Raw genomic sequence first — 24700 nt, 5'->3', positions numbered from 1 at the left:
ATGGCGCATCCTTTGAGCCCAGTTGCCGGACATACATCCCACCCCATTGTGCCCCAAGTCATTGACAGAACTGTTCTAGATCTACATCTGGAAATATGTGATTGCTTCTAATTTGCCAATGCTTCTACTCACTACTTGGAACTTTTCACCTTGGTCCACTGCTTTCTCCATCGGTGGTGGAACAGGTGGATTCAAATGAAAATAAATGTTATTAAAGCACCACTCCAGCGGGGGTTTTTCATTGCTGGAGTGGTGTTTGAACCACTGCCCTCGGTCTTATACTCACCCTCCGACGTCTTCACTGTTTTTCTGAGCAACTCTGGTCCTGCTGACCCTCTTGTGAGCACAGCTTTAGACTGGTCGGTAGTCCGATGCTGCGTCACAAGCTCTAAATGCAAGTCTGTGGGAGCCAGAATGAGGCTCTCGGACTAGTATTGAAAAGTGACCTCTGCACCGTTTCATGAAACTCTGGAGCATCCGGCAGGTCACAAACACCAGGAGACGGACCGGAGCGGTGGAGAAAACAGACAAAAACGAGGGAAGGGGAGTATCAGACAAGGGACTTAGATTTTCAGCACCACTCCAGCAGTGAAATAAAAACCACTGGAGTGGCGCTTTAAAGGCCATCTGATGACTGTGTTTTGCAGGATAATTAATTCCTAGTGGACATTTTCTGAAAACTAACTTTACTGTGTCATGTAAAGGCCGGCCCAGAGGAGATGATGATAAAACCTTACATTTGTGAAGCAGCCTCAGTGTTGGATAGAACGGACCTTCCCTTTGTCTGAAGAACAGTAGCTCACCGTTTACAGTTAATATTTCAATGTGTTCATGGCTGGAAATAAAAAAAAAAAAAGAGAGAGAAATGTCATGTGAAGGGGAACCAGTCAAACAAAAACCACTGCATTTACTGGCAGCCATACTGGTGATCTGTAGGTAAATAATGTGTGACAGACTAACTGGAAGGCGGCTGCATGAAGACTACGAAGTTCTATCCTCCCTGCAGTGATCAGTCACAGTGACCACGCTGTCATCCCTCATTGCCCCGCTCCTTCACTGACATCCTGCTCTGAGGCGTGTGCCTGCACCGTGATGACTGGCAGTGGGTCCATAATGCTGAGGATCTGCCATTTTCACAGCCACATTACTACAACAAGTTGCATTTTATATACTATAAAATATTATATTGAAACCTACAAGAGAAAAAAGTAAACGAAAACCCTGATGTAACTAAGTAAAAAAGCAAAAGTGCATTTAAATAACAGAGTTTTTAGTAATACTGTTTTTTGATCAAAAAATAGCACAAAAGCCATCCCACCTGTCACGGTAACTCTGATCAGATTTACCGTGACAGGTAACATAGTAACATACATAGTAACATAGTTAGTAAGGCCGAAAAAAGACATTTGTCCATCCAGTTCAGCCTATATTCCATCATAATAAATCCCCAGATCTACGTCCTTCTACAGAACATAATTGTATGATACAATATTGTTCTGCTCCAGGAAGACATCCAGGCCTCTCTTGAACCCCTCGACTGAGTTCGCCATCACCACCTCCTCAGGCAAGCAATTCCAGATTCTCACTGCCCTAACAGTAAAGAATCCTCTTCTATGTTGGTGGAAAAACCTTCTCTCCTCCAGACGCAAAGAATGCCCCCTTGTGCCCGTCACCTTCCTTGGTATAAACAGATCCTCAGCGAGATATTTGTATTGTCCCCTTATATACTTATACATGGTTATTAGATCGCCCCTCAGTCGTCTTTTTTCTAGACTAAATAATCCTAATTTCGCTAATCTATCTGGGTATTGTAGTTCTCCCATCCCCTTTATTAATTTTGTTGCCCTCCTTTGTACTCTCTCTAGTTCCATTATATCCTTCCTGAGCACCGGTGCCCAAAACTGGACACAGTACTCCATGTGCGGTCTAACTAGGGATTTGTACAGAGGCAGTATAATGCTCTCATCATGTGTATCCAGACCTCTTTTAATGCACCCCATGATCCTGTTTGCCTTGGCAGCTGCTGCCTGGCACTGGCTGCTCCAGGTAAGTTTATCACTAACTAGGATCCCCTAGGACAGGTGGGATGGCTTTTGTGCTATTTTTTTTAATCAAAAAACAGTATTACTAAAAACTCTGTTATTTAAATGCACTTTTGCTTTTTTACTTAGTTACATCAGGGTTTTCGTTTATTTTTTTCTCTTGTAGGTTTCAATGTTTTGTGGCCAATGTGAACATGCGTTTAACCTCTGCATGTGTACCAACTCAATTTAAGCTCAATTGTGTGTTTTTTTGTTTGTTTATTTATAAAATATTATATTATAATTATATATATTTCATACGTCTCTCTTTGTTATTATTAAAGGGAACCTGTAACCCCCCTCGGCGTTTTTAACTAAAAGAGCCACCTTGTGCGGCACTAATACTGCATTCTGTCAAGGTGGCTCTGATTTGGGGTAAAGACGTGCCCCCCAGAGACAAACGACTCCCAGCCATCACTCAGCCCCTCCGTGCGCCGCCTCCTCTGCCTTCATTAACGTCCCCGGCGCCTGCGCTGTAAGTTCCATCATGTGATGGGAGTCGAAGGGCAGCGCAAACTGCGTATGCCCGGAAAAAAAAAAAAAAAAAAACTTACAGTGCAGGCGCCGGGGACATTAATGAAGGCAGAGGAAATGGCAACCGGCACACAGAGGGGCTGAGTGATGGCTGTGAGGCGTTTGTGTCTGGGGGAAAAGACGTGCCCCCCGGACAGACTAAAGGTATGGCGGGCAAAATATAAAAAGTAATATTGCAGCGTTGGAAGGGACCCCCCAAAAAAGAGCCACCTTCACAGAATGCAGCATTAGTCAGCACAAGGTGGCTCTTTTAGTTAAAGGGAAGCGGTCACCCCCAAAATCAAAGGTGAGCTAAGCCCACTGGCATCAGGGGCTTATCTACAGCATTATAAGCCCCCGATATATCCTGAAAGATGAGAAAAAGAGGTTAGATTATACTCACCTGGGCGGGTGGTCCGATCCGATGAGCGTCGCGGTCTTCTTACGATGACGTCCTCTTTTTGTATTCACGCTGCGGCTCCGGCGTACTTTGTCTGCCCTGTTGAGGGCAGAGCAAAGTACTGTAGTGTGCAGGCGCCGGGCCTCTCTGACCTTACCTGGCGCCGGCACATTGCAGTACTTTGCTCTGCCCTCAACAGGACAGACAAAGTACGACTGCGCCGGAGCCGCAGCGTGAATACAAAAGGATGTCATCGTAAGAAGATGGGAGGCCCCCGGACCGTGACGCCAGCGGGACCGCCCCTGGGTGAGTGTAATCTAACCTCTTTTTCTCATCTTTCAGGATACATCGGGGGCTTATCTACAGCATTACAGAATGCTGTAGATAAGCCCCTGATGCCGATTGGCTTAGCTCACCTTCGATTTTGGGGGTGACAGGTTCCCTTAAACTGTCTATTAATGCAGGAAAAAAAAGGGATCGGAAATTAGGCACTGAGTATATTACTCACCAGCGGACTATTTTCACAGGGTCTTTTTTTGGCATTATCTGATTAAGCCATTGGTCAATCCCAGGGAACTGGTCATTCAGCTGATTTTTGATGCCTTTTATTACTGATGTCTTTAGTTGAATACAATTTGATACATTTTCTTTTTCATCAAATCTGCAAGAAATATTATTTGGGAAGTAACATTGGTCAGCAGGTTTAAACGGATCAGCAAGAAACCAGCGTGACATCATGGATCCGAGTCATGTTTCCTCTGGATGTGTTTCTAGAAACATTCGGAGTAAATGTAAAAACTCAGCTCTGTGGACAGTATGGACGTTCCCTTACCATTAGGCCGATTTCACACAGCCGTTTTTTCCCCCGATACTGGAGATGACCGTGTCTGTGTGTGTAATACTTGAGGCCCACGTGTGGCAACTGTATGTCGCTCCAGTACCACACGGACGGGCGCCAGTGAAGAAGCGCTACAATAAGCGCTGTTCCCCGGTGCCGGGTGCTGAAGACGGCTCTCATCATTCTCCCCTGCTCTGCCGGCAATGAGTGCGAGCAGGGGAGAATGATGAGAGTTATATAATTCAATTGAAAAAAAAAACAGGAGTGGCTGATGGGAGTATTCATCAGCCACCACTTGCGCTATAAATAAAAACCCAGCGTGGGTTCTCCTCTATTTTCTATAACCAGCCAGGCAAAACTCACAGCTGCAACCTTCAGCTGTCAGCGTTGTGTTAGCAAGGCTGGTTATTAAGAATAGAGGGGTCCCCACGCTGTTTTTTTTTTTTTTTTGTATTATTTCAATAAGTTAAAAAAAACGGTGTGGGGTCCTACCCATTTTTGACAACCATCCTTACTAAAGCTGACAGCTGGGGACTGGTATTCTCAGACTGGTAAGGGGCCATTGATACAGTCCCCCCCCCAGCCTAACAATAGCAGCCTGCAGCTGCCCAGAAAAGGCACATCTATTAGAGTGCCAATTCTGGTGCATTGCCCGGCTCTTACCACGTTTCCAGCAGGGCTGAACTGCGGTGACCTCAGCACCATGGGAAAAGAAAGTGATGAGGTCACTGCAGTTCAAGCTCAGTGTCTTCACAGCAGATCACCGTGAGAATTTTTCGGTAATCAGGATGATGTCACCATTGGTCAATGATGTTACACTAGCAGCAGCTCATTCACCAGTAGTTCTCAGCCTGGACAGTCGCATCTGGTGACGGATACTGTTGCTTTTTTATTTTTGGTTAACAGGAGACGAGGGCTTCAGTGGAATTAGGCATTAGGGGAGTATAACTGTGTTTGTTATTTTTAAATAAAAATGAAAAACTGTGTTTTGTTTTATCTAATATATAATTGCCTAGAATACTACTTCCTGCAATTTGTGCCAACTTCCGTGGCAATGTCCGGAGCTAATGTCCGGAGCTAATGTCCGGAGCTAATGTCCGGAGCTAAGTGACGTCAACAGTGTCCAGTGTCTGATTGGTTGCCGCCTGCTGCGAGCGACCAATCAGAAACGTGCCGTACTGTGACACACTCCGCCCGCCATTTTGGTGTGATTTTTGAATTTTTACCTCACAGCAAGTTTCTACTGCGTGGAGGCGGGCCCAGTGACGTTGCTCTTCAAGCTCCTGCCGAATTTCGTCAAAAAAATGATAATACCATTTACCAAAACTGTATATATTTAGTTGTGAAGTGGTTCAGTGACATTTTCACACCAATTTTGAACTTTTGTTTGGTGTTTTCTCCATATACTGCCTATTATTTTTGTTCTTTCTTACTATTATTTATTAATTGTATTATTCTTACATTTGAATAAAGTATATATGGATTCTAGACTCCCGATTCTTTAGAATCGGGCTGCCATCTAGTTTATAATAAAAGACTATTCTGGTTGTGTGTTTTTACAAATAAAACTATAGTATTAGTAATGGAGAGGTGTCTTAAAGACACCTCTCCATTACTAAGCCGTGGGCTTGATGTCAAAGGTGACATTAACCCACAAATATGAACCCCACTTGCCACCGCTACAGGGCAAGTGGAAAGAGCTGGGCAGAGCGCCGGAATTGGCGCATCTAATAGAGGTTTCTTTTCTGGGCAGCTGTGGGCTTCTATTTTTAGGCTGGGGGGCCTATAGCAATGGCCCCTTACCAGCCTGAGAATACCAGCTCCCAGATGTCAACTTTTGCAAGGCTGGTTATCTAAAATGAAGGGGGGAGCCCATGCTGTTTTTTTAAATTATTTATTTAAATAATTTGTTTAAAAAAAAACAGCGTGGGGACCCCTCTACTCTTGATAACCAGCCTTGCTAATGCTGACAGCAGAGGGTTGCAGCCCCCAGCTTTGAGTTTTGCCTGGCTGGATATAGAAAGTACAAGAGAACCCACACCTTTTTTTTTTTTTTTTTTAAATTATTTATAGTCGGCTGATGAATACTCCCAACAGCCGCCCCTGCTCACTTATCAGCGGCAGCAAGGTGTAGGCTGATGCAATTAATAGTTCCATCAGCCGCCGCCTGCGGTCATCGTGTGTGTTCTCTCTCTCTTTTTTTTTTAGCAAATTAGCCGGATTTAGTCTGAAACCAAAAACCTGATGTGTGAAAGCAGCCTAAGGAGGACTACCTGGAAGCAGGATTACTAGTCTTCTAGTGATAATCTCCTGCTGAAAACTCAGCTTTATCAAAAGTACAGTACTCAGCCCAATAAGTGATACATTGTTGGAATCAGGGTCTTGGCCCCTTCACCACGCGGCTGTAAGATGAAGTGGAAAAACCTGGTGTCAAATTCCCATTAATGTAAACAGAAATTCCTACCATATTCAGGGTAGTAACGTGCATGTATATGGTAGAAAAAAAACTACAATTGTAAATTCTAAGTAATTCCTATACAGGTTTCTGGGCAGCGGTATGACCAGACAAAAGACCTCCATCAGTCTTCAGATCAATGGGACCACTTAGTTGTATCATCGTGACTGAAGTCAGCGGCTCACCGTGTATTCAGACCTGGCATCCCATAACAAGCAAGAATCCTTCACACTTTAAAGGGCTTGACCACCTTAGAGTACAACTTTATTTCATTTCAATACATGTTTTTATGGCTAAAAATCATTTCTTAAATTTGGTTCTCATTCAAAATGTTCCATTGTTTGGCTTTTACGGGCTCCTTGTTTCCCCGCGCACACTAGATGCTGATGTGGTCTGAAGTCAGAAATTAGCTGAAAAAGACGGATAAGAGTTGTAAACTGTCACAGGACCGTCAGGAGGAGCGCAATGAAAGATTCTTAGTCAACCTCTTTGGCAGGAAGCGATAGTATGGAAGAGATCTGGGTGTTGAGACCCCCATGATCAACGACACACAGGGGCTCAGCTTAGTGCTACGCTTCTCTATGGTCAGGTACACTATGTGGGGGCTGAGACCCCGATGATCAGCGACACGCAGGGGCAGAGGGGCCCGGCTTAGTGCTACACTCCTCTATGGTCAGGTACACTATGTGGGGGCTGAGACCCCGATGATCAGTGACACACAGGGGCAGAGGGGCCTGGCTTAGTGCTAGGCTCCTCTATGGTCAGGTACACTATGTGGGGGCTGAGACCCCCATGATCAGTGACACACAGGGGCAGAGGGGCCCGGCTTAGTGCTACGCTCCTCTATGGTCAGGTACACTATGTGGGGGCTGAGACCCCCATGATCAGTGACACACAGGGGCAGAGGGGCCCGGCTTAGTGCTACGCTCCTCTATGGTCAGGTACACTAAGGGGGGCTGAGACCCCCATGATCAGTGACACACAAGGGCAGAGGGGCCTGGCTTAGGCTACGTTCACATTTGCGTTGTGTGCCGCTGCGTCGGCGACGCAACCCACAACGCAAATAAAAACGCACCAAAACGCACGCTAAAACGCTGCGTTTTGCAACGCATGCGTCCTTTTTTGCCGAAATTTGGACGCAAAAAAAGAAACTTGTTGCGTTTTCTGCACCCAACGCTTGCGGCAAAAAAACCGCATGCGTCGCACAACGCAGTACAACGCATGTCCATGCGCCCCCCATGTTAAATATAGGGGCGCATGACGCATGCGTCGCCGCTGCGGCGCCCGACGCAAACACGCAAAACGCTAATGTGAACGTAGCTTTAGTGCTACGCTCCTCTATGGTCAGGGCTGAGACCTCCATGATCAGTGACACGCAGGGGCAGAGGGGCCTGGCTTAGTGCTACGCTCCTCTATGGTCAGGTACACTATGTGGGGGCTGAGACCCCCATGATCAGTGACACACAGGGGCAGAGGGGCCCGGCTTAGTGCTACGCTCCTCTATGGTCAGGTACACTATGTGGGGGCTGAGACCCCCATGATCAGTGACACGCAGGGGCAGAGGGGCTCGGCTTAGTGCTACGCTCCTCTATGGTCAGGTACACTATGTGGGGGCTGAGACCCCCATGATCAGTGACACACAGGGGCAGAGGGGCCCGGCTTAGTGCTACGCTCCTCTATGGTCAGGTACATTATGTGGGGGCTGAGACCCCCATGATCAGTGACACACAGGGGCAGAGGGTCCCGGCTTAGTGCTACGCTCCTCTATGGTCAGGTACATTATGTGGGGCTGAGACCCCCATGATCAGTGACACGCAGGGGCAGGGGGGCCTGGCTTAGTGCTACGCTCCTCTATGGTCAGGTACATTATGTGGGGCTGAGACCCCCATGATCAGTGACACGCAGGGGCAGGGGGGCCCGGCTTAGTGCTACGCTCCTCTATGGTCAGGTACATTATGTGGGGGCTGAGACCCCCATGATCAGTGACACGCAGGGGCAGAGGGTCCCGGCATAGTGCTACGCTCCTCTATGGTCAGGTACACTATGTGGGGCTGAGACCCCCATGATCAGTGACACGCAGGGGCAGAGGGTCCCGGCATAGTGCTACGCTCCTCTATGGTCAGGTACACTATGTGGGGCTAAGACCCCCATGGTCAGTGACATGCAGGGGCAGAGGGGCCCGGCTTAGTGCTACGCTCCTCTATGGTCAGGTACGTTATGTGGGGGCTGAGACCCCCATGATCAGTGACACACAGGGGTAGAGGGGCCCGGCTTAGTGCTATGCTCCTCTATGGTCAGGTACATTATGTGGGGGCTGAGACCCTTATGATCAGTGACACACAGGGGCAGAGGGGCCCGGCTTAGTGCTACGCTCCTCTATGGTCAGGTACACTATGTGGGGCTGAGACCCCCATGATCAGTGACACACAGGGGCAGAGGGGCCCGGCTTAGTGCTACGCTCCTCTATGGTCAGGTACACTATGTGGGGCTGAGACCCCCATGATCAGTGACACACAGGGGCAGAGGGGCCTGGCTTAGTGCTACGCTCCTCTATGGTCAGGTACACTATGTGGGGGCTGAGACCCCGATGATCAGTGACACACAGGGGCAGAGGGGCCCGGCTTAGTGCTACGCTCCTCTATGGTCAGGTACACTATGTGGGGCTGAGACCCCCATGATCAGTGACACACAAGGGCAGAGGGGCCTGGCTTAGGCTACGTTCACATTTGCGTTGTGTGCCGCTGCGTCGGCGACGCAACCCACAACGCAAATAAAAACGCACCAAAACGCACGCTAAAACGCTGCGTTGTGCAACGCATGCGTCCTTTTTTGCCGAAAATTGGACGCAAAAAAAGCAACTTGTTGCGTTTTCTGCACCCAACGCTTGCGGCAAAAAAAACGCATGCGTCGCACAACGCATGTCCATGCGCCCCCCATGTTAAATATAGGGGCGCATGACGCATGCGTCGCCGCTGCGGCGCCCGACGCAAACACGCAAAACGCTAATGTGAACGTAGCCTTAGTGCTACGCTCCTCTATGGTCAGGGCTGAGACCTCCATGATCAGTGACACACAAGGGCAGAGGGGCCCGGCTTAGTGCTACGCTCCTTTATGGTCAGGTACATTATGTGGGGTCTGAGACCCCCATGATCAGTGACACACAGGGGCAGAGGGGCCTGGCTTAGTGCTACGCTCCTCTATGGTCAGGTACACTATGTGGGGGCTGAGACCCCCATGATCAGTGACACGCAGGGGCAGAGGGGCACGGCTTAGTGCTACGCTTCTCTATGGTCAGGTACATTATGTGGGGGCTGAGACCCCCATGATCAGTGACACGCAGGGGCAGAGGGGCACGGCTTAGTGCTACGCTCCTCTATGGTCAGGTACATTATGTGGGGGCTGAGACCCCCATGATCAGCGACACGCAGGGGCAGAGGGGCCCGGCTTAGTGCTACACTCCTCTATGGTCAGGTACATTATGTGGGGGCTGAGACCCCCATGATCAGCGAAACGCAGAGGCAGAGGGGCCCGGCTTAGTGCTACGCTCCTCTACGGTCAGGTACATTATGTGGGGGCTGAGACCCCCATGATCAGTGACACACAGGGGCAGAGGGGCCCGGCTTAGTGCTACGCTCCTCTACGGTCAGGTACAATATGTGGGGTCTGAGACCCCATTATCAGCGAAACGCAGGGGCAGAGGGGCCCGACTTAGTGCTACGCTCCTCTATGGTCAGGTACATTATGTGGGGGCTGAGACCCCCATGATCAGTGACATGCAGGGGCAGAGGGGCCCGGCTTAGTGCTACACTCCTCTATGGTCAGGTACATTATGTGGGGGCTGAGACCCCCATGACCAGCGAAACGCAGGGGCAGAGGGGCCCGGCTTAGTGCTACGCTCCTCTATGGTCAGGTACACTATGTGGGGGCTGAGACCCCCATGATCAGTGACACGCAGGGGCAGAGGGGCTCGGCTTAGTGCTACGCTCCTCTATGGTCAGGTACACTATGTGGGGGCTGAGACCCCCATGATCAGTGACACACAGGGGCAGAGGGGCCCGGCTTAGTGCTACGCTCCTCTATGGTCAGGTACATTATGTGGGGGCTGAGACCCCCATAATCAGTGACACACAGGGGCAGAGGGTCCCGGCTTAGTGCTACGCTCCTCTATGGTCAGGTACATTATGTGGGGGCTGAGACCCCCATGATCAGCGAAACGCAGGGGCAGAGGGGCCCGGCTTAGTGCTACGCTCCTCTATGGTCAGGTACACTATGTGGGGCTGAGACCCCCATGATCAGTGACACACAAGGGCAGAGGGGCCTGGCTTAGGCTACGTTCACATTTGCGTTGTGTGCCGCTGCGTCGGCGACGCAACCCACAACGCAAATAAAAACGCACCAAAACGCACGCTAAAACGCTGCGTTTTGCAACGCATGCGTCCTTTTTTGCCGAAATTTGGACGCAAAAAAAAAAACTTGTTGCGTTTTCTGCACCCAACGCTTGCGGCAAAAAAACCGCATGCGTCGCACAACGCAGTACAACGCATGTCCATGCGCCCCCCATGTTAAATATAGGGGCGCATGACGCATGCGTCGCCGCTGCGGCTCCCGACGCAAACACGCAAAACGCTAATGTGAACGTAGCTTTAGTGCTACGCTCCTCTATGGTCAGGGCTGAGACCTCCATGATCAGTGACACGCAGGGGCAGAGGGGCCCGGCTTAGTGCTACGCTCCTCTATGGTCAGGTACACTATGTGGGGGCGGAGACCCCCATGATCAGTGACACACAGGGGCAGAGGGGCCCGGCTTAGTGCTACGCTCCTCTATGGTCAGGTACACTATGTGGGGGCTGAGACCCCCATGATCAGTGACACGCAGGGGCAGAGGGGCTCGGCTTAGTGCTACGCTCCTCTATGGTCAGGTACACTATGTGGGGGCTGAGACCCCCATGATCAGTGACACACAGGGGCAGAGGGGCCCGGCTTAGTGCTACGCTCCTCTATGGTCAGGTACATTATGTGGGGGCTGAGACCCCCATGATCAGTGACACACAGGGGCAGAGGGGCCCGGCTTAGTGCTACGCTCCTCTATGGTCAGGTACATTATGTGGGGCTGAGACCCCCATGATCAGTGACACGCAGGGGCAGAGGGTCCCGGCTTAGTGCTACGCTCCTCTATGGTCAGGTACATTATGTGGGGGCTGAGACCCCCATGATCAGTGACACGCAGGGGCAGAGGGGCCCGGCTTAGTGCTACGCTCCTCTATGGTCAGGTACACTATGTGGGGCTGAGACCCCCATGATCAGTGACACACAGGGGCAGAGGGGCCTGGCTTAGTGCTACGCTCCTCTATGGTCAGGTACACTATGTGGGGGCTGAGACCCCGATGATCAGTGACACACAGGGGCAGAGGGGCCTGGCTTAGTGCTAGGCTCCTCTATGGTCAGGTACACTATGTGGGGGCTGAGACCCCCATGATCAGTGACACACAGGGGCAGAGGGGCCCGGCTTAGTGCTACGCTCCTCTATGGTCAGGTACACTATGTGGGGCTGAGACCCCCATGATCAGTGACACACAAGGGCAGAGGGGCCTGGCTTAGGCTACGTTCACATTTGCGTTGTGTGCCGCTGCGTCGGCGACGCAACCCACAACGCAAATAAAAACGCACCAAAACGCACGCTAAAACGCTGCGTTGTGCAACGCATGCGTCCTTTTTTGCCGAAAATTGGACGCAAAAAAAGCAACTTGTTGCGTTTTCTGCACCCAACGCTTGCGGCAAAAAAAACGCATGCGTCGCACAACGCATGTCCATGCGCCCCCCATGTTAAATATAGGGGCGCATGACGCATGCGTCGCCGCTGCGGCGCCCGACGCAAACACGCAAAACGCTAATGTGAACGTAGCCTTAGTGCTACGCTCCTCTATGGTCAGGGCTGAGACCTCCATGATCAGTGACACGCAGGGGTAGAGGGGCCCGGCTTAGTGCTACGCTCCTCTATGGTCAGGTACACTATGTGGGGGCTGAGACCCCCATGATCAGTGACACGCAGGGGCAGAGGGGCTCGGCTTAGTGCTACGCTCCTCTATGGTCAGGTACACTATGTGGGGGCTGAGACCCCCATGATCAGTGACACACAGGGGCAGAGGGGCCCGGCTTAGTGCTACGCTCCTCTATGGTCAGGTACATTATGTGGGGGCTGAGACCCCCATGATCAGTGACACACAAGGGCAGAGGGTCCCGGCTTAGTGCTACGCTCCTCTATGGTCAGGTACATTATGTGGGGCTGAGACCCCCATGATCAGTGACACGCAGGGGCAGGGGGGCCCGGCTTAGTGCTACGCTCCTCTATGGTCAGGTACATTATGTGGGGCTGAGACCCCCATGATCAGTGACACGCAGGGGCAGGGGGGCCCGGCTTAGTGCTACGCTCCTCTATGGTCAGGTACGTTATGTGGGGCCTGAGACCCCCATGATCAGTGACACACAGGGGCAGAGGGGCCCGGCTTAGTGCTACGCTCCTTTATGGTCAGGTACATTATGTGGGGTCTGAGACCCCCATGATCAGTGACACACAGGGGCAGAGGGGCCTGGCTTAGTGCTACGCTCCTCTATGGTCAGGTACACTATGTGGGGGCTGAGACCCCCATGATCAGTGACACGCAGGGGCAGAGGGGCACGGCTTAGTGCTACGCTTCTCTATGGTCAGGTACATTATGTGGGGGCTGAGACCCCCATGATCAGTGACACGCAGGGGCAGAGGGGCCCGGCTTAGTGCTACACTCCTCTATGGTCAGGTACATTATGTGGGGGCTGAGACCCCCATGATCAGCGAAACGCAGGGGCAGAGGGGCCCGGCTTAGTGCTACGCTCCTCTACGGTCAGGTACATTATGTGGGGGCTGAGACCCCCATGATCAGTGACACACAGGGGCAGAGGGGCCCGGCTTAGTGCTACGCTCCTCTACGGTCAGGTACATTATGTGGGGTCTGAGACCCCATTATCAGCGAAACGCAGGGGCAGAGGGGCCCGACTTAGTGCTACGCTCCTCTATGGTCAGGTACTTTATGTGGGGGCTGAGACCCCCATGATCAGTGACACGCAGGGGCAGAGGGGCCCGGCTTAGTGCTACGCTCCTCTATGGTCAGGTACATTATGTGGGGCTGAGACCCCCATGATCAGTGACACGCAGGGGCAGAGGGGCCCGGCTTAGTGCTACGCTCCTCTATGGTCAGGTACATTATGTGGGGCTGAGACCCCCATGATCAGTGACACACAGGGGCAGAGGGGCCCGGCTTAGTGCTACGCTCCTCTATGGTCAGGTACATTATGTGGGGCTGAGACCCCCATGATCAGTGACACGCAGGGGCAGGGGGGCCCGGCTTAGTGCTACGCTCCTCTATGGTCAGGTACGTTATGTGGGGCCTGAGACCCCCATGATCAGTGACACACAGGGGCAGAGGGGCCCGGCTTAGTGCTACGCTCCTTTATGGTCAGGTACATTATGTGGGGTCTGAGACCCCCATGATCAGTGACACACAGGGGCAGAGGGGCCTGGCTTAGTGCTACGCTCCTCTATGATCAGGTACACTATGTGGGGGCTGAGACCCCCATGATCAGTGACACGCAGGGGCAGAGGGGCACGGCTTAGTGCTACGCTTCTCTATGGTCAGGTACATTATGTGGGGGCTGAGACCCCCATGATCAGTGACACGCAGGGGCAGAGGGGCACGGCTTAGTGCTACGCTCCTCTATGGTCAGGTACATTATGTGGGGGCTGAGACCCCCATGATCAGCGACACGCAGGGGCAGAGGGGCCCGGCTTAGTGCTACACTCCTCTATGGTCAGGTACATTATGTGGGGGCTGAGACCCCCATGATCAGCGAAACGCAGGGGCAGAGGGGCCCGGCTTAGTGCTACGCTCCTCTACGGTCAGGTACATTATGTGGGGGCTGAGACCCCCATGATCAGTGACACACAGGGGCAGAGGGGCCCGGCTTAGTGCTACGCTCCTCTATGGTCAGGTACATTATGTGGGGGCTGAGACCCCCATGATCAGTGACACACAAGGGCAGAGGGTCCCGGCTTAGTGCTACGCTCCTCTATGGTCAGGTACATTATGTGGGGCTGAGACCCCCATGATCAGTGACACGCAGGGGCAGGGGGGCCCGGCTTAGTGCTACGCTCCTCTATGGTCAGGTACATTATGTGGGGCTGAGACCCCCATGATCAGTGACACGCAGGGGCAGGGGGGCCCGGCTTAGTGCTACGCTCCTCTATGGTCAGGTACGTTATGTGGGGCCTGAGACCCCCATGATCAGTGACACACAGGGGCAGAGGGGCCCGGCTTAGTGCTACGCTCCTTTATGGTCAGGTACATTATGTGGGGTCTGAGACCCCCATGATCAGTGACACACAGGGGCAGAGGGGCCTGGCTTAGTGCTACGCTCCTCTATGGTCAGGTACACTATGTGGGGGCTGAGACCCCCATGATCAGTGACACGCAGGGGCAGAGGGGCACGGCTTAGTGCTACGCTTCTCTATGGTCAGGTACATTATGTGGGGGCTGAGACCCCCATGATCAGTGACACGCAGGGGCAGAGGGGCACGGCTTAGTGCTACGCTCCTCTATGGTCAGGTACATTATGTGGGGGCTGAGACCCCCATGATCAGCGACACGCAGGGGCAGAGGGGCCCGGCTTAGTGCTACACTCCTCTATGGTCAGGTACATTATGTGGGGGCTGAGACCCCCATGATCAGCGAAACGCAGAGGCAGAGGGGCCCGGCTTAGTGCTACGCTCCTCTACGGTCAGGTACATTATGTGGGGGCTGAGACCCCCATGATCAGTGACACACAGGGGCAGAGGGGCCCGGCTTAGTGCTACGCTCCTCTACGGTCAGGTACATTATGTGGGGTCTGAGACCCCATTATCAGCGAAACGCAGGGGCAGAGGGGCCCGACTTAGTGCTACGCTCCTCTATGGTCAGGTACTTTATGTGGGGGCTGAGACCCCCATGATCAGTGACACGCAGGGGCAGGGGGGCCCGGCTTAGTGCTACGCTCCTCTATGGTCAGGTACATTATGTGGGGCTGAGACCCCCATGATCAGTGACACGCAGGGGCAGGGGGGCCCGGCTTAGTGCTACGCTCCTTTATGGTCAGGTACATTATGTGGGGTCTGAGACCCCCATGATCAGTGACACACAGGGGCAGAGGGGCCTGGCTTAGTGCTACGCTCCTCTATGATCAGGTACACTATGTGGGGGCTGAGACCCCCATGATCAGTGACACGCAGGGGCAGAGGGGCACGGCTTAGTGCTACGCTTCTCTATGGTCAGGTACATTATGTGGGGGCTGAGACCCCCATGATCAGTGACACGCAGGGGCAGAGGGGCACGGCTTAGTGCTACGCTCCTCTATGGTCAGGTACATTATGTGGGGGCTGAGACCCCCATGATCAGCGACACGCAGGGGCAGAGGGGCCCGGCTTAGTGCTACACTCCTCTATGGTCAGGTACATTATGTGGGGGCTGAGACCCCCATGATCAGCGAAACGCAGGGGCAGAGGGGCCCGGCTTAGTGCTACGCTCCTCTACGGTCAGGTACATTATGTGGGGGCTGAGACCCCCATGATCAGTGACACACAGGGGCAGAGGGGCCCGGCTTAGTGCTACGCTCCTCTACGGTCAGGTACAATATGTGGGGTCTGAGACCCCATTATCAGCGAAACGCAGGGGCAGAGGGGCCCGACTTAGTGCTACGCTCCTCTATGATCAGGTACACTATGTGGGGGCTGAGACCCCCATGATCAGTGACACGCAGGGGCAGAGGGGCACGGCTTAGTGCTACGCTTCTCTATGGTCAGGTACATTATGTGGGGGCTGAGACCCCCATGATCAGTGACACGCAGGGGCAGAGGGGCACGGCTTAGTGCTACGCTCCTCTATGGTCAGGTACACTATGTGGGGCTGAGACCCCCATGATCAGTGACACACAGGGGCAGAGGGGCCCGGCTTAGTGCTACGCTCCTCTATGGTCAGGTACACTATGTGGGGCTGAGACCCCCATGATCAGTGACACACAGGGGCAGAGGGGCCTGGCTTAGTGCTACGCTCCTCTATGGTCAGGTACACTATGTGGGGGCTGAGACCCCGATGATCAGTGACACACAGGGGCAGAGGGGCCTGGCTTAGTGCTAGGCTCCTCTATGGTCAGGTACACTATGTGGGGGCTGAGACCCCCATGATCAGTGACACACAGGGGCAGAGGGGCCCGGCTTAGTGCTACGCTCCTCTATGGTCAGGTACACTATGTGGGGCTGAGACCCCCATGATCAGTGACACACAAGGGCAGAGGGGCCTGGCTTAGGCTACGTTCACATTTGCGTTGTGTGCCGCTGCGTCGGCGACGCAACCCACAACGCAAATAAAAACGCACCAAAACGCACGCTAAAACGCTGCGTTGTGCAACGCATGCGTCCTTTTTTGCCGAAAATTGGACGCAAAAAAAGCAACTTGTTGCGTTTTCTGCACCCAACGCTTGCGGCAAAAAAAACGCATGCGTCGCACAACGCATGTCCATGCGCCCCCCATGTTAAATATAGGGGCGCATGACGCATGCGTCGCCGCTGCGGCGCCCGACGCAAACACGCAAAACGCTAATGTGAACGTAGCCTTAGTGCTACGCTCCTCTATGGTCAGGGCTGAGACCTCCATGATCAGTGACACGCAGGGGTAGAGGGGCCCGGCTTAGTGCTACGCTCCTCTATGGTCAGGTACACTATGTGGGGGCTGAGACCCCCATGATCAGTGACACGCAGGGGCAGAGGGGCTCGGCTTAGTGCTACGCTCCTCTATGGTCAGGTACACTATGTGGGGGCTGAGACCCCCATGATCAGTGACACACAGGGGCAGAGGGGCCCGGCTTAGTGCTACGCTCCTCTATGGTCAGGTACATTATGTGGGGGCTGAGACCCCCATGATCAGTGACACACAAGGGCAGAGGGTCCCGGCTTAGTGCTACGCTCCTCTATGGTCAGGTACATTATGTGGGGCTGAGACCCCCATGATCAGTGACACGCAGGGGCAGGGGGGCCCGGCTTAGTGCTACGCTCCTCTATGGTCAGGTACATTATGTGGGGCTGAGACCCCCATGATCAGTGACACGCAGGGGCAGGGGGGCCCGGCTTAGTGCTACGCTCCTCTATGGTCAGGTACGTTATGTGGGGCCTGAGACCCCCATGATCAGTGACACACAGGGGCAGAGGGGCCCGGCTTAGTGCTACGCTCCTTTATGGTCAGGTACATTATGTGGGGTCTGAGACCCCCATGATCAGTGACACACAGGGGCAGAGGGGCCTGGCTTAGTGCTACGCTCCTCTATGGTCAGGTACACTATGTGGGGGCTGAGACCCCCATGATCAGTGACACGCAGGGGCAGAGGGGCACGGCTTAGTGCTACGCTTCTCTATGGTCAGGTACATTATGTGGGGGCTGAGACCCCCATGATCAGTGACACGCAGGGGCAGAGGGGCCCGGCTTAGTGCTACACTCCTCTATGGTCAGGTACATTATGTGGGGGCTGAGACCCCCATGATCAGCGAAACGCAGGGGCAGAGGGGCCCGGCTTAGTGCTACGCTCCTCTACGGTCAGGTACATTATGTGGGGGCTGAGACCCCCATGATCAGTGACACACAGGGGCAGAGGGGCCCGGCTTAGTGCTACGCTCCTCTACGGTCAGGTACATTATGTGGGGTCTGAGACCCCATTATCAGCGAAACGCAGGGGCAGAGGGGCCCGACTTAGTGCTACGCTCCTCTATGGTCAGGTACTTTATGTGGGGGCTGAGACCCCCATGATCAGTGACACGCAGGGGCAGGGGGGCCCGGCTTAGTGCTACGCTCCTCTATGGTCAGGTACATTATGTGGGGCTGAGACCCCCATGATCAGTGACACGCAGGGGCAGGGGGGCCCGGCTTAGTGCTACGCTCCTCTATGGTCAGGTACGTTATGTGGGGCCTGAGACCCCCATGATCAGTGACACACAGGGGCAGAGGGGCCCGGCTTAGTGCTACGCTCCTTTATGGTCAGGTACATTATGTGGGGTCTGAGACCCCCATGATCAGTGACACACAGGGGCAGAGGGGCCTGGCTTAGTGCTACGCTCCTCTATGATCAGGTACACTATGTGGGGGCTGAGACCCCCATGATCAGTGACACGCAGGGGCAGAGGGGCACGGCTTAGTGCTACGCTTCTCTATGGTCAGGTACATTATGTGGGGGCTGAGACCCCCATGATCAGTGACACGCAGGGGCAGAGGGGCACGGCTTAGTGCTACGCTCCTCTATGGTCAGGTACATTATGTGGGGGCTGAGACCCCCATGATCAGCGACACGCAGGGGCAGAGGGGCCCGGCTTAGTGCTACACTCCTCTATGGTCAGGTACATTATGTGGGGGCTGAGACCCCCATGATCAGCGAAACGCAGGGGCAGAGGGGCCCGGCTTAGTGCTACGCTCCTCTACGGTCAGGTACATTATGTGGGGGCTGAGACCCCCATGATCAGTGACACACAGGGGCAGAGGGGCCCGGCTTAGTGCTACGCTCCTCTACGGTCAGGTACAATATGTGGGGTCTGAGACCCCATTATCAGCGAAACGCAGGGGCAGAGGGGCCCGACTTAGTGCTACGCTCCTCTATGGTCAGGTACATTATGTGGGGGCTGAGACCCCCATGATCAGTGACATGCAGGGGCAGAGGGGCCCGGCTTAGTGCTACACTCCTCTATGGTCAGGTACATTATGTGGGGGCTGAGACCCCCATGACCAGCGAAACGCAGGGGCAGAGGGGCCCGGCTTAGTGCTACGCTCCTCTATGGTCAGGTACACTATGTGGGGGCTGAGACCCCCATGATCAGTGACACGCAGGGGCAGAGGGGCTCGGCTTAGTGCTACGCTCCTCTATGGTCAGGTACACTATGTGGGGGCTGAGACCCCCATGATCAGTGACACACAGGGGCAGAGGGGCCCGGCTTAGTGCTACGCTCCTCTATGGTCAGGTACATTATGTGGGGGCTGAGACCCCCATGATCAGTGACACACAGGGGCAGAGGGTCCCGGCTTAGTGCTACGCTCCTCTATGGTCAGGTACATTATGTGGGGGCTGAGACCCCCATGATCAGCGAAACGCAGGGGCAGAGGGGCCCGGCTTAGTGCTACGCTCCTCTATGGTCAGGTACTTTATGTGGGGGCTGAGACCCCCATGATCAGTGACACACAGGGGCAGAGGGGCCCGGCTTAGTGCTACGCTCCTCTATGGTCAGGTACACTATGTGGGGCTGAGACCCCCACTATCAGTGACACGCAGGGGCAGAGGGGCTCGGCTTAGTGCTACGCTCCTGTATGGTCAGGTACATCATGTGGGGCTGAGACCCCCATGATCAGTGACGCAGAGGGGCACGGCTTAGTGCTACGCTCCTCTATGGTCAGGTACACTATGTGGGGCTGAGACCCCCATGATCAGTGACACGCAGGGGCAGAGGGGCACGGCTTAGTGCTACGCTCCTCTATGGTCAAGTACATCATGTGGGGGCTGAGACCCCCATGATCAATGACACGCAGGTGCAGAGGGGCTCGGCTTAGTGCTACGCTCCTCGATGGTCAGGTACATCATGTGGGGGCTGAGACCCCCATGATCAGTGACACGCAGGGGCAGAGGGGCCCGGCTTAGTGCTACGCTCCTCTATGGTCAGGTACACTATGTGGGGCTGAGACCCCCATGATCAGTGACACGCAGGGGCAGAGGGGCCCGGCTTAGTGCTACGCTCCTCTATTATCAGGTACACTATGTGGGGGCCAAGACCCCCATGATCAGTGACACACAGGGGCAGAGGGGCCCGGCTTAGTGCTACGCTCCTCTATGGTCAGGTTCACTATGTGGGGGCTGAGACCCCCATGATCAGTGACACACAGGGGCAGAGGGGCCCGGCTTAGTGCTACGCTCCTCTATGGTCAGGTTCACTATGTGGGGGCTGAGACCCCCATGATCAGTGACACGCAGGGGCAGAGGGTCCCGGCTTAGTGCTACGCTCCTCTATGGTATGTGGGGCTGAGACCCCCATGATCAGTGACACGCAGGGGCAGAGGGTCCCGGCTTAGTGCTACGCTCCTCTATGGTATGTGGGGCTGAGACCCCCATGATCAGCGACACGCAGGGGCAGAGGGGCTCGGCTTAGTGCTACGCTCCTCTATGGTCAGGTACATTATGTGGGGGCTGAGACCCCCATGATCAGCGACACGCAGGGGCAGAGGGGCCCGGCTTAGTGCTACGCTCCTCTATGGTCAGGTACATTATGTGGGGCTGAGACCCCCATGATCAGTGACACGCAGGGGCAGAGGGGCTCGGCTTAGTGCTATGCTCCTCTATGATCAGGTACATTATGTGGGGGCTGAGACCCCCATGATCAGTGACACACAGGGGCAGAGGGGCCTGGCTTAGTGCTACGCTCCTCTATGGTCAGGTTCACTATGTGGGGGCTGAGACCCCCATGATCAGTGACACACAGGGGCAGAGGGGCCCGGCTTAGTGCTACGCTCCTCTATGGTCAGGTTCACTATGTGGGGGCTGAGTCCCCCATGATCAGTGACACGCAGGGGCAGAGGGTCCCGGCTTAGTGCTACGCTCCTCTATGGTATGTGGGGCTGAGACCCCCATGATCAGTGACACGCAGGGGCAGAGGGTCCCGGCTTAGTGCTACGCTCCTCTATGGTATGTGGGGCTGAGACCCCCATGATCAGCGACACGCAGGGGCAGAGGGGCCCGGCTTAGTGCTACGCTCCTCTATGGTCAGGTACATTATGTGGGGCTGAGACCCCCATGATCAGTGACACGCAGGGGCAGAGGGGCTCGGCTTAGTGCTACGCTCCTCTATGGTCAGGTACATTATGTGGGGCTGAGACCCCCATGATCAGTGACACGCAGGGGCAGAGGGGCCCGGCTTAGTGCTACGCTCCTCTATGATCAGGTACACTATGTGGGGGCCGAGACCCCCATGATCAGTGACACACAGGGGCAGAGGGGCCTGGCTTAGTGCTACGCTCCTCTATGGTCAGGTTCACTATGTGGGGGCTGAGACCCCCATGATCAGTGACACACAGGGGCAGAGGGGCCCGGCTTAGTGCTACGCTCCTCTATGGTCAGGTTCACTATTTGGGGGCTGAGACCCCCATGATCAGTGACACGCAGGGGCAGAGGGTCCCGGCTTAGTGCTACGCTCCTCTATGGTATGTGGGGCTGAGACCCCCATGATCAGTGACACGCAGGGGCAGAGGGTCCCGGCTTAGTGCTACGCTCCTCTACGGTCAGGTACATTATGTGGGGGCTGAGACCCCCATGATCAGTGACACACAGGGGCAGAGGGGCCCGGCTTAGTGCTACGCTCCTCTATGATCAGGTACACTATGTGGGGGCCGAGACCCCCATGATCAGTGACACACAGGGGCAGAGGGGCCCGGCTTAGTGCTACGCTCCTCTATGGTCAGGTACACTATGTGGGGGCTGAGACCCCCATGATCAGTGACACGCAGGGGCAGAGGGGCCCGGCTTAGTGCTACGCTCCTCTATGGTCAGGTACATTATGTGGGGGCTGAGACCCCCATGATCAGCGACACGCAGGGGCAGAGGGGCCCGGCTTAGTGCTACGCTCCTCTATGGTCAGGTACATTATGTGGGGCTGAGACCCCCATGATCAGTGACACACAGGGGCAGAGGGGCTCGGCTTAGTGCTACGCTCCTCTATGGTCAGGTACATTATGTGGGGCTAAGACCCCCATGATCAGTGACACACAGGGGCAGAGGGGCCCGGCTTAGTGCTACGCTCCTCTATGGTCAGGTACATTATGTGGGGCTGAGACCCCCATGATCAGTGACACACAGGGGCAGAGGGGCCCGGCTTAGTGCTACGCTCCTCTATGGTCAGGTACACTATGTGGGGCTGAGACCCCCATGATCAGTGACACGCAGGGGCAGAGGGGCACGGCTTAGTGCTACGCTCCTGTATGGTCAGGTACACTATGTGGGGGCTGAGACCCCCATGATCAGTGACACGCAGGGGCAGAGGGGCCCGGCTTAGTGCTACGCTCCTCTATGGTCAGGTACATTATGTGGGGGCTGAGACCCCCATGATCAGTGACACGCAGGGGCAGAGGGTCCCGGCTTAGTGCTACGCTCCTCTATGGTCAGGTACATTATGTGGGGCTGAGACCCCCATGATCAGTGACACGCAGGGGCAGAGGGGCTCGGCTTAGTGCTACGCTCCTCTATGGTCAGGTACATTATGTGGGGGCTAAGACCCCCATGATCAGTGACACACAGGGGCAGAGGGGCACGGCTTAGTGCTACGCTCCTGTATGGTCAGGTACACTATGTGGGGGCTGAGACCCCCATGATCAGTGACACGCAGGGGCAGAGGGGCCCGGCTTAGTGCTACGCTCCTCTATGGTCAGGTACATTATGTGGGGCTGAGACCCCCATGATCAGTGACACGCAGGGGCAGAGGGTCCCGGCTTAGTGCTACGCTCCTCTATGGTCAGGTACATTATGTGGGGCTGAGACCCCCATGATCAGTGACACGCAGGGGCAGAGGGTCCCGGCTTAGTGCTACGCTCCTCTATGGTCAGGTACATTATGTGGGGCTGAGACCCCCATGATCAGTGACACGCAGGGGCAGAGGGGCCCGGCTTAGTGCTACGCTCCTCTATGGTCAGGTACATTATGTGGGGCTGAGACCCCCATGATCAGTGACACGCAGGGGCAGAGGGGCCCGGCTTAGTGCTACGCTCCTCTATGGTATGTGGGGCTGAGACCCCCATGATCAGTGACACGCAGGGGCAGAGGGGCCCGGCTTAGTGCTACACTCCTCTATGGTGGGGGCTGTCAGTAAGTGAATCTGACCTGATATTTATCACTGTTGGTTAAATACAATAGTCCCCAATGTGAGAACCCCCCCTTGCCAGACACACAGCAGCACAGACCCACGCGGAGACCACCTGCACGGCCGGGGTGTCACGTCCCGCCTCTGTGCCCCGCCGCGCGGACCCCACACAGGAACACACACTATCGGTCACTCACTTTTTAAACATGCTGATGCCTTCAAGGGCCCGGTGGCAAATGGGAATGTCGGGGTGAAAGGTGAGAGAATTACATCCGGGGTAAAGCACACAGCGGCCGCAGACCGCGCTGGCTCCGGGTAACACGCTCAGCAAGCAACTACAAAGCCTGGCGGAAGTGACGACATCCGGGCGGAAGCTGAGAAGTACGGGCGGGAGAGACACTCATGAGGAGAGCTAGACTAGAGTCATCGAGAGCAGAACACTTGCTATGGCGACGCGATGCCTCTGTGACGGCTAGATCTTCTGTTACACAGAAACGTGCTTTGTGCTAGAAGACCGGCAGGTGGCAGTATCTGAAAGGAAAGTCACCCCATGACACGATGCTGAAGTTGGTTTCTTATTCGTTCAGTTTCTTATTCGGGCTGAAGTTGGTTTCTTATTCAGCAGTTTCTTATTCGGCTATTTTTTATTTTCTGTTTTTTTTCAGGTTTTGGTATAAAAATAAACCATTCTGAGTATGTAATAATATGCGGTCATGTGTCCTTTTGTGAATACACTTAAAAACAGATACAAAATTTAGAAGGCTGGCACAAAAATGAGCATCAAAGTGGGCACTGAGGTATGGTATTGAAGGGGTTAAATGCCTTTGTGCCACTGATTTAACACCTGATTTACATACCTACTGATGCCCCACATGAAATGCATGTCACTCCAGCCTGGCACAAATGGGTTCTGGGCATCAGAACTGGCATCAAAGTGGGCAAATCACCCATTTTCACAGATTTGAATAAGTAACAGCTATTTTTAAGGGGTTAAATGCCTTTGTGCCACTGATATAACACCTGATTTACATACCTACTGATGCCCCACATGAAATCCATGTCACTCCAGCCTGGCACAAATGGGTTCTGGGCATCAGAACTGGCATCAAAGTGGGCAGAGAACCAATTTTCACACATGCGAATAAGTAACAGCTATTTTTAAGGGGTTAAATGCCTTTGTGCCACTAATCTAACACCTGATTTACATACCTACTGATACCCCACAGGAAATCCATGTCACTCCAGCCTGGCACAAATGGTTTCTGGGCATCAGAACTGGCATCAAAGTGGGCAAATCACCCATTTTCACAGATTTGAATAAGTAACAGCTATTTTTAAGGGGTTAAATGCCTTTGTGCCACTGATCTAACACCTGATTTACATACCTACTGATGCCCCACATGAAATCCATATCACTCCAGCCTGGCACAAATGGGTTCTGGGCATCTAAACTGGCATCAAAGCGGACAAATCACCCATTTTC

The 24700-nt window shown here is 54.1% G+C and overlaps 1 protein-coding gene across 1 annotated transcript in view; it reads right to left on the bottom strand.

The window, feature by feature from the left end:
- MCTS1 (MCTS1 re-initiation and release factor) overlaps positions 1 to 23548 on the bottom strand; it is a 53486-nt gene extending 29938 nt beyond the window's left edge. The window contains exons 1-3 of the mRNA XM_069747196.1: positions 23415 to 23548; positions 3503 to 3655; positions 738 to 835 (exon numbers count right to left, since the gene is read on the bottom strand). Coding sequence (XP_069603297.1) covers positions 738 to 835; positions 3503 to 3655; positions 23415 to 23425 — 262 coding nt within the window. The 5' untranslated portion in view covers positions 23426 to 23548. The remainder of the gene's footprint in view (positions 1 to 737; positions 836 to 3502; positions 3656 to 23414) is intronic.
- Positions 23549 to 24700: the final 1152 nt, after the last annotated feature.

Source organism: Ranitomeya imitator, chromosome 2, assembly GCF_032444005.1.
Source record: "Ranitomeya imitator isolate aRanImi1 chromosome 2, aRanImi1.pri, whole genome shotgun sequence".
In the NCBI taxonomy this organism is placed as follows: domain Eukaryota; kingdom Metazoa; phylum Chordata; class Amphibia; order Anura; family Dendrobatidae; genus Ranitomeya; species Ranitomeya imitator.
Note: the sequence above shows the minus strand (reverse complement) of the source record. Positions and strands in the feature narration are given on the sequence as shown.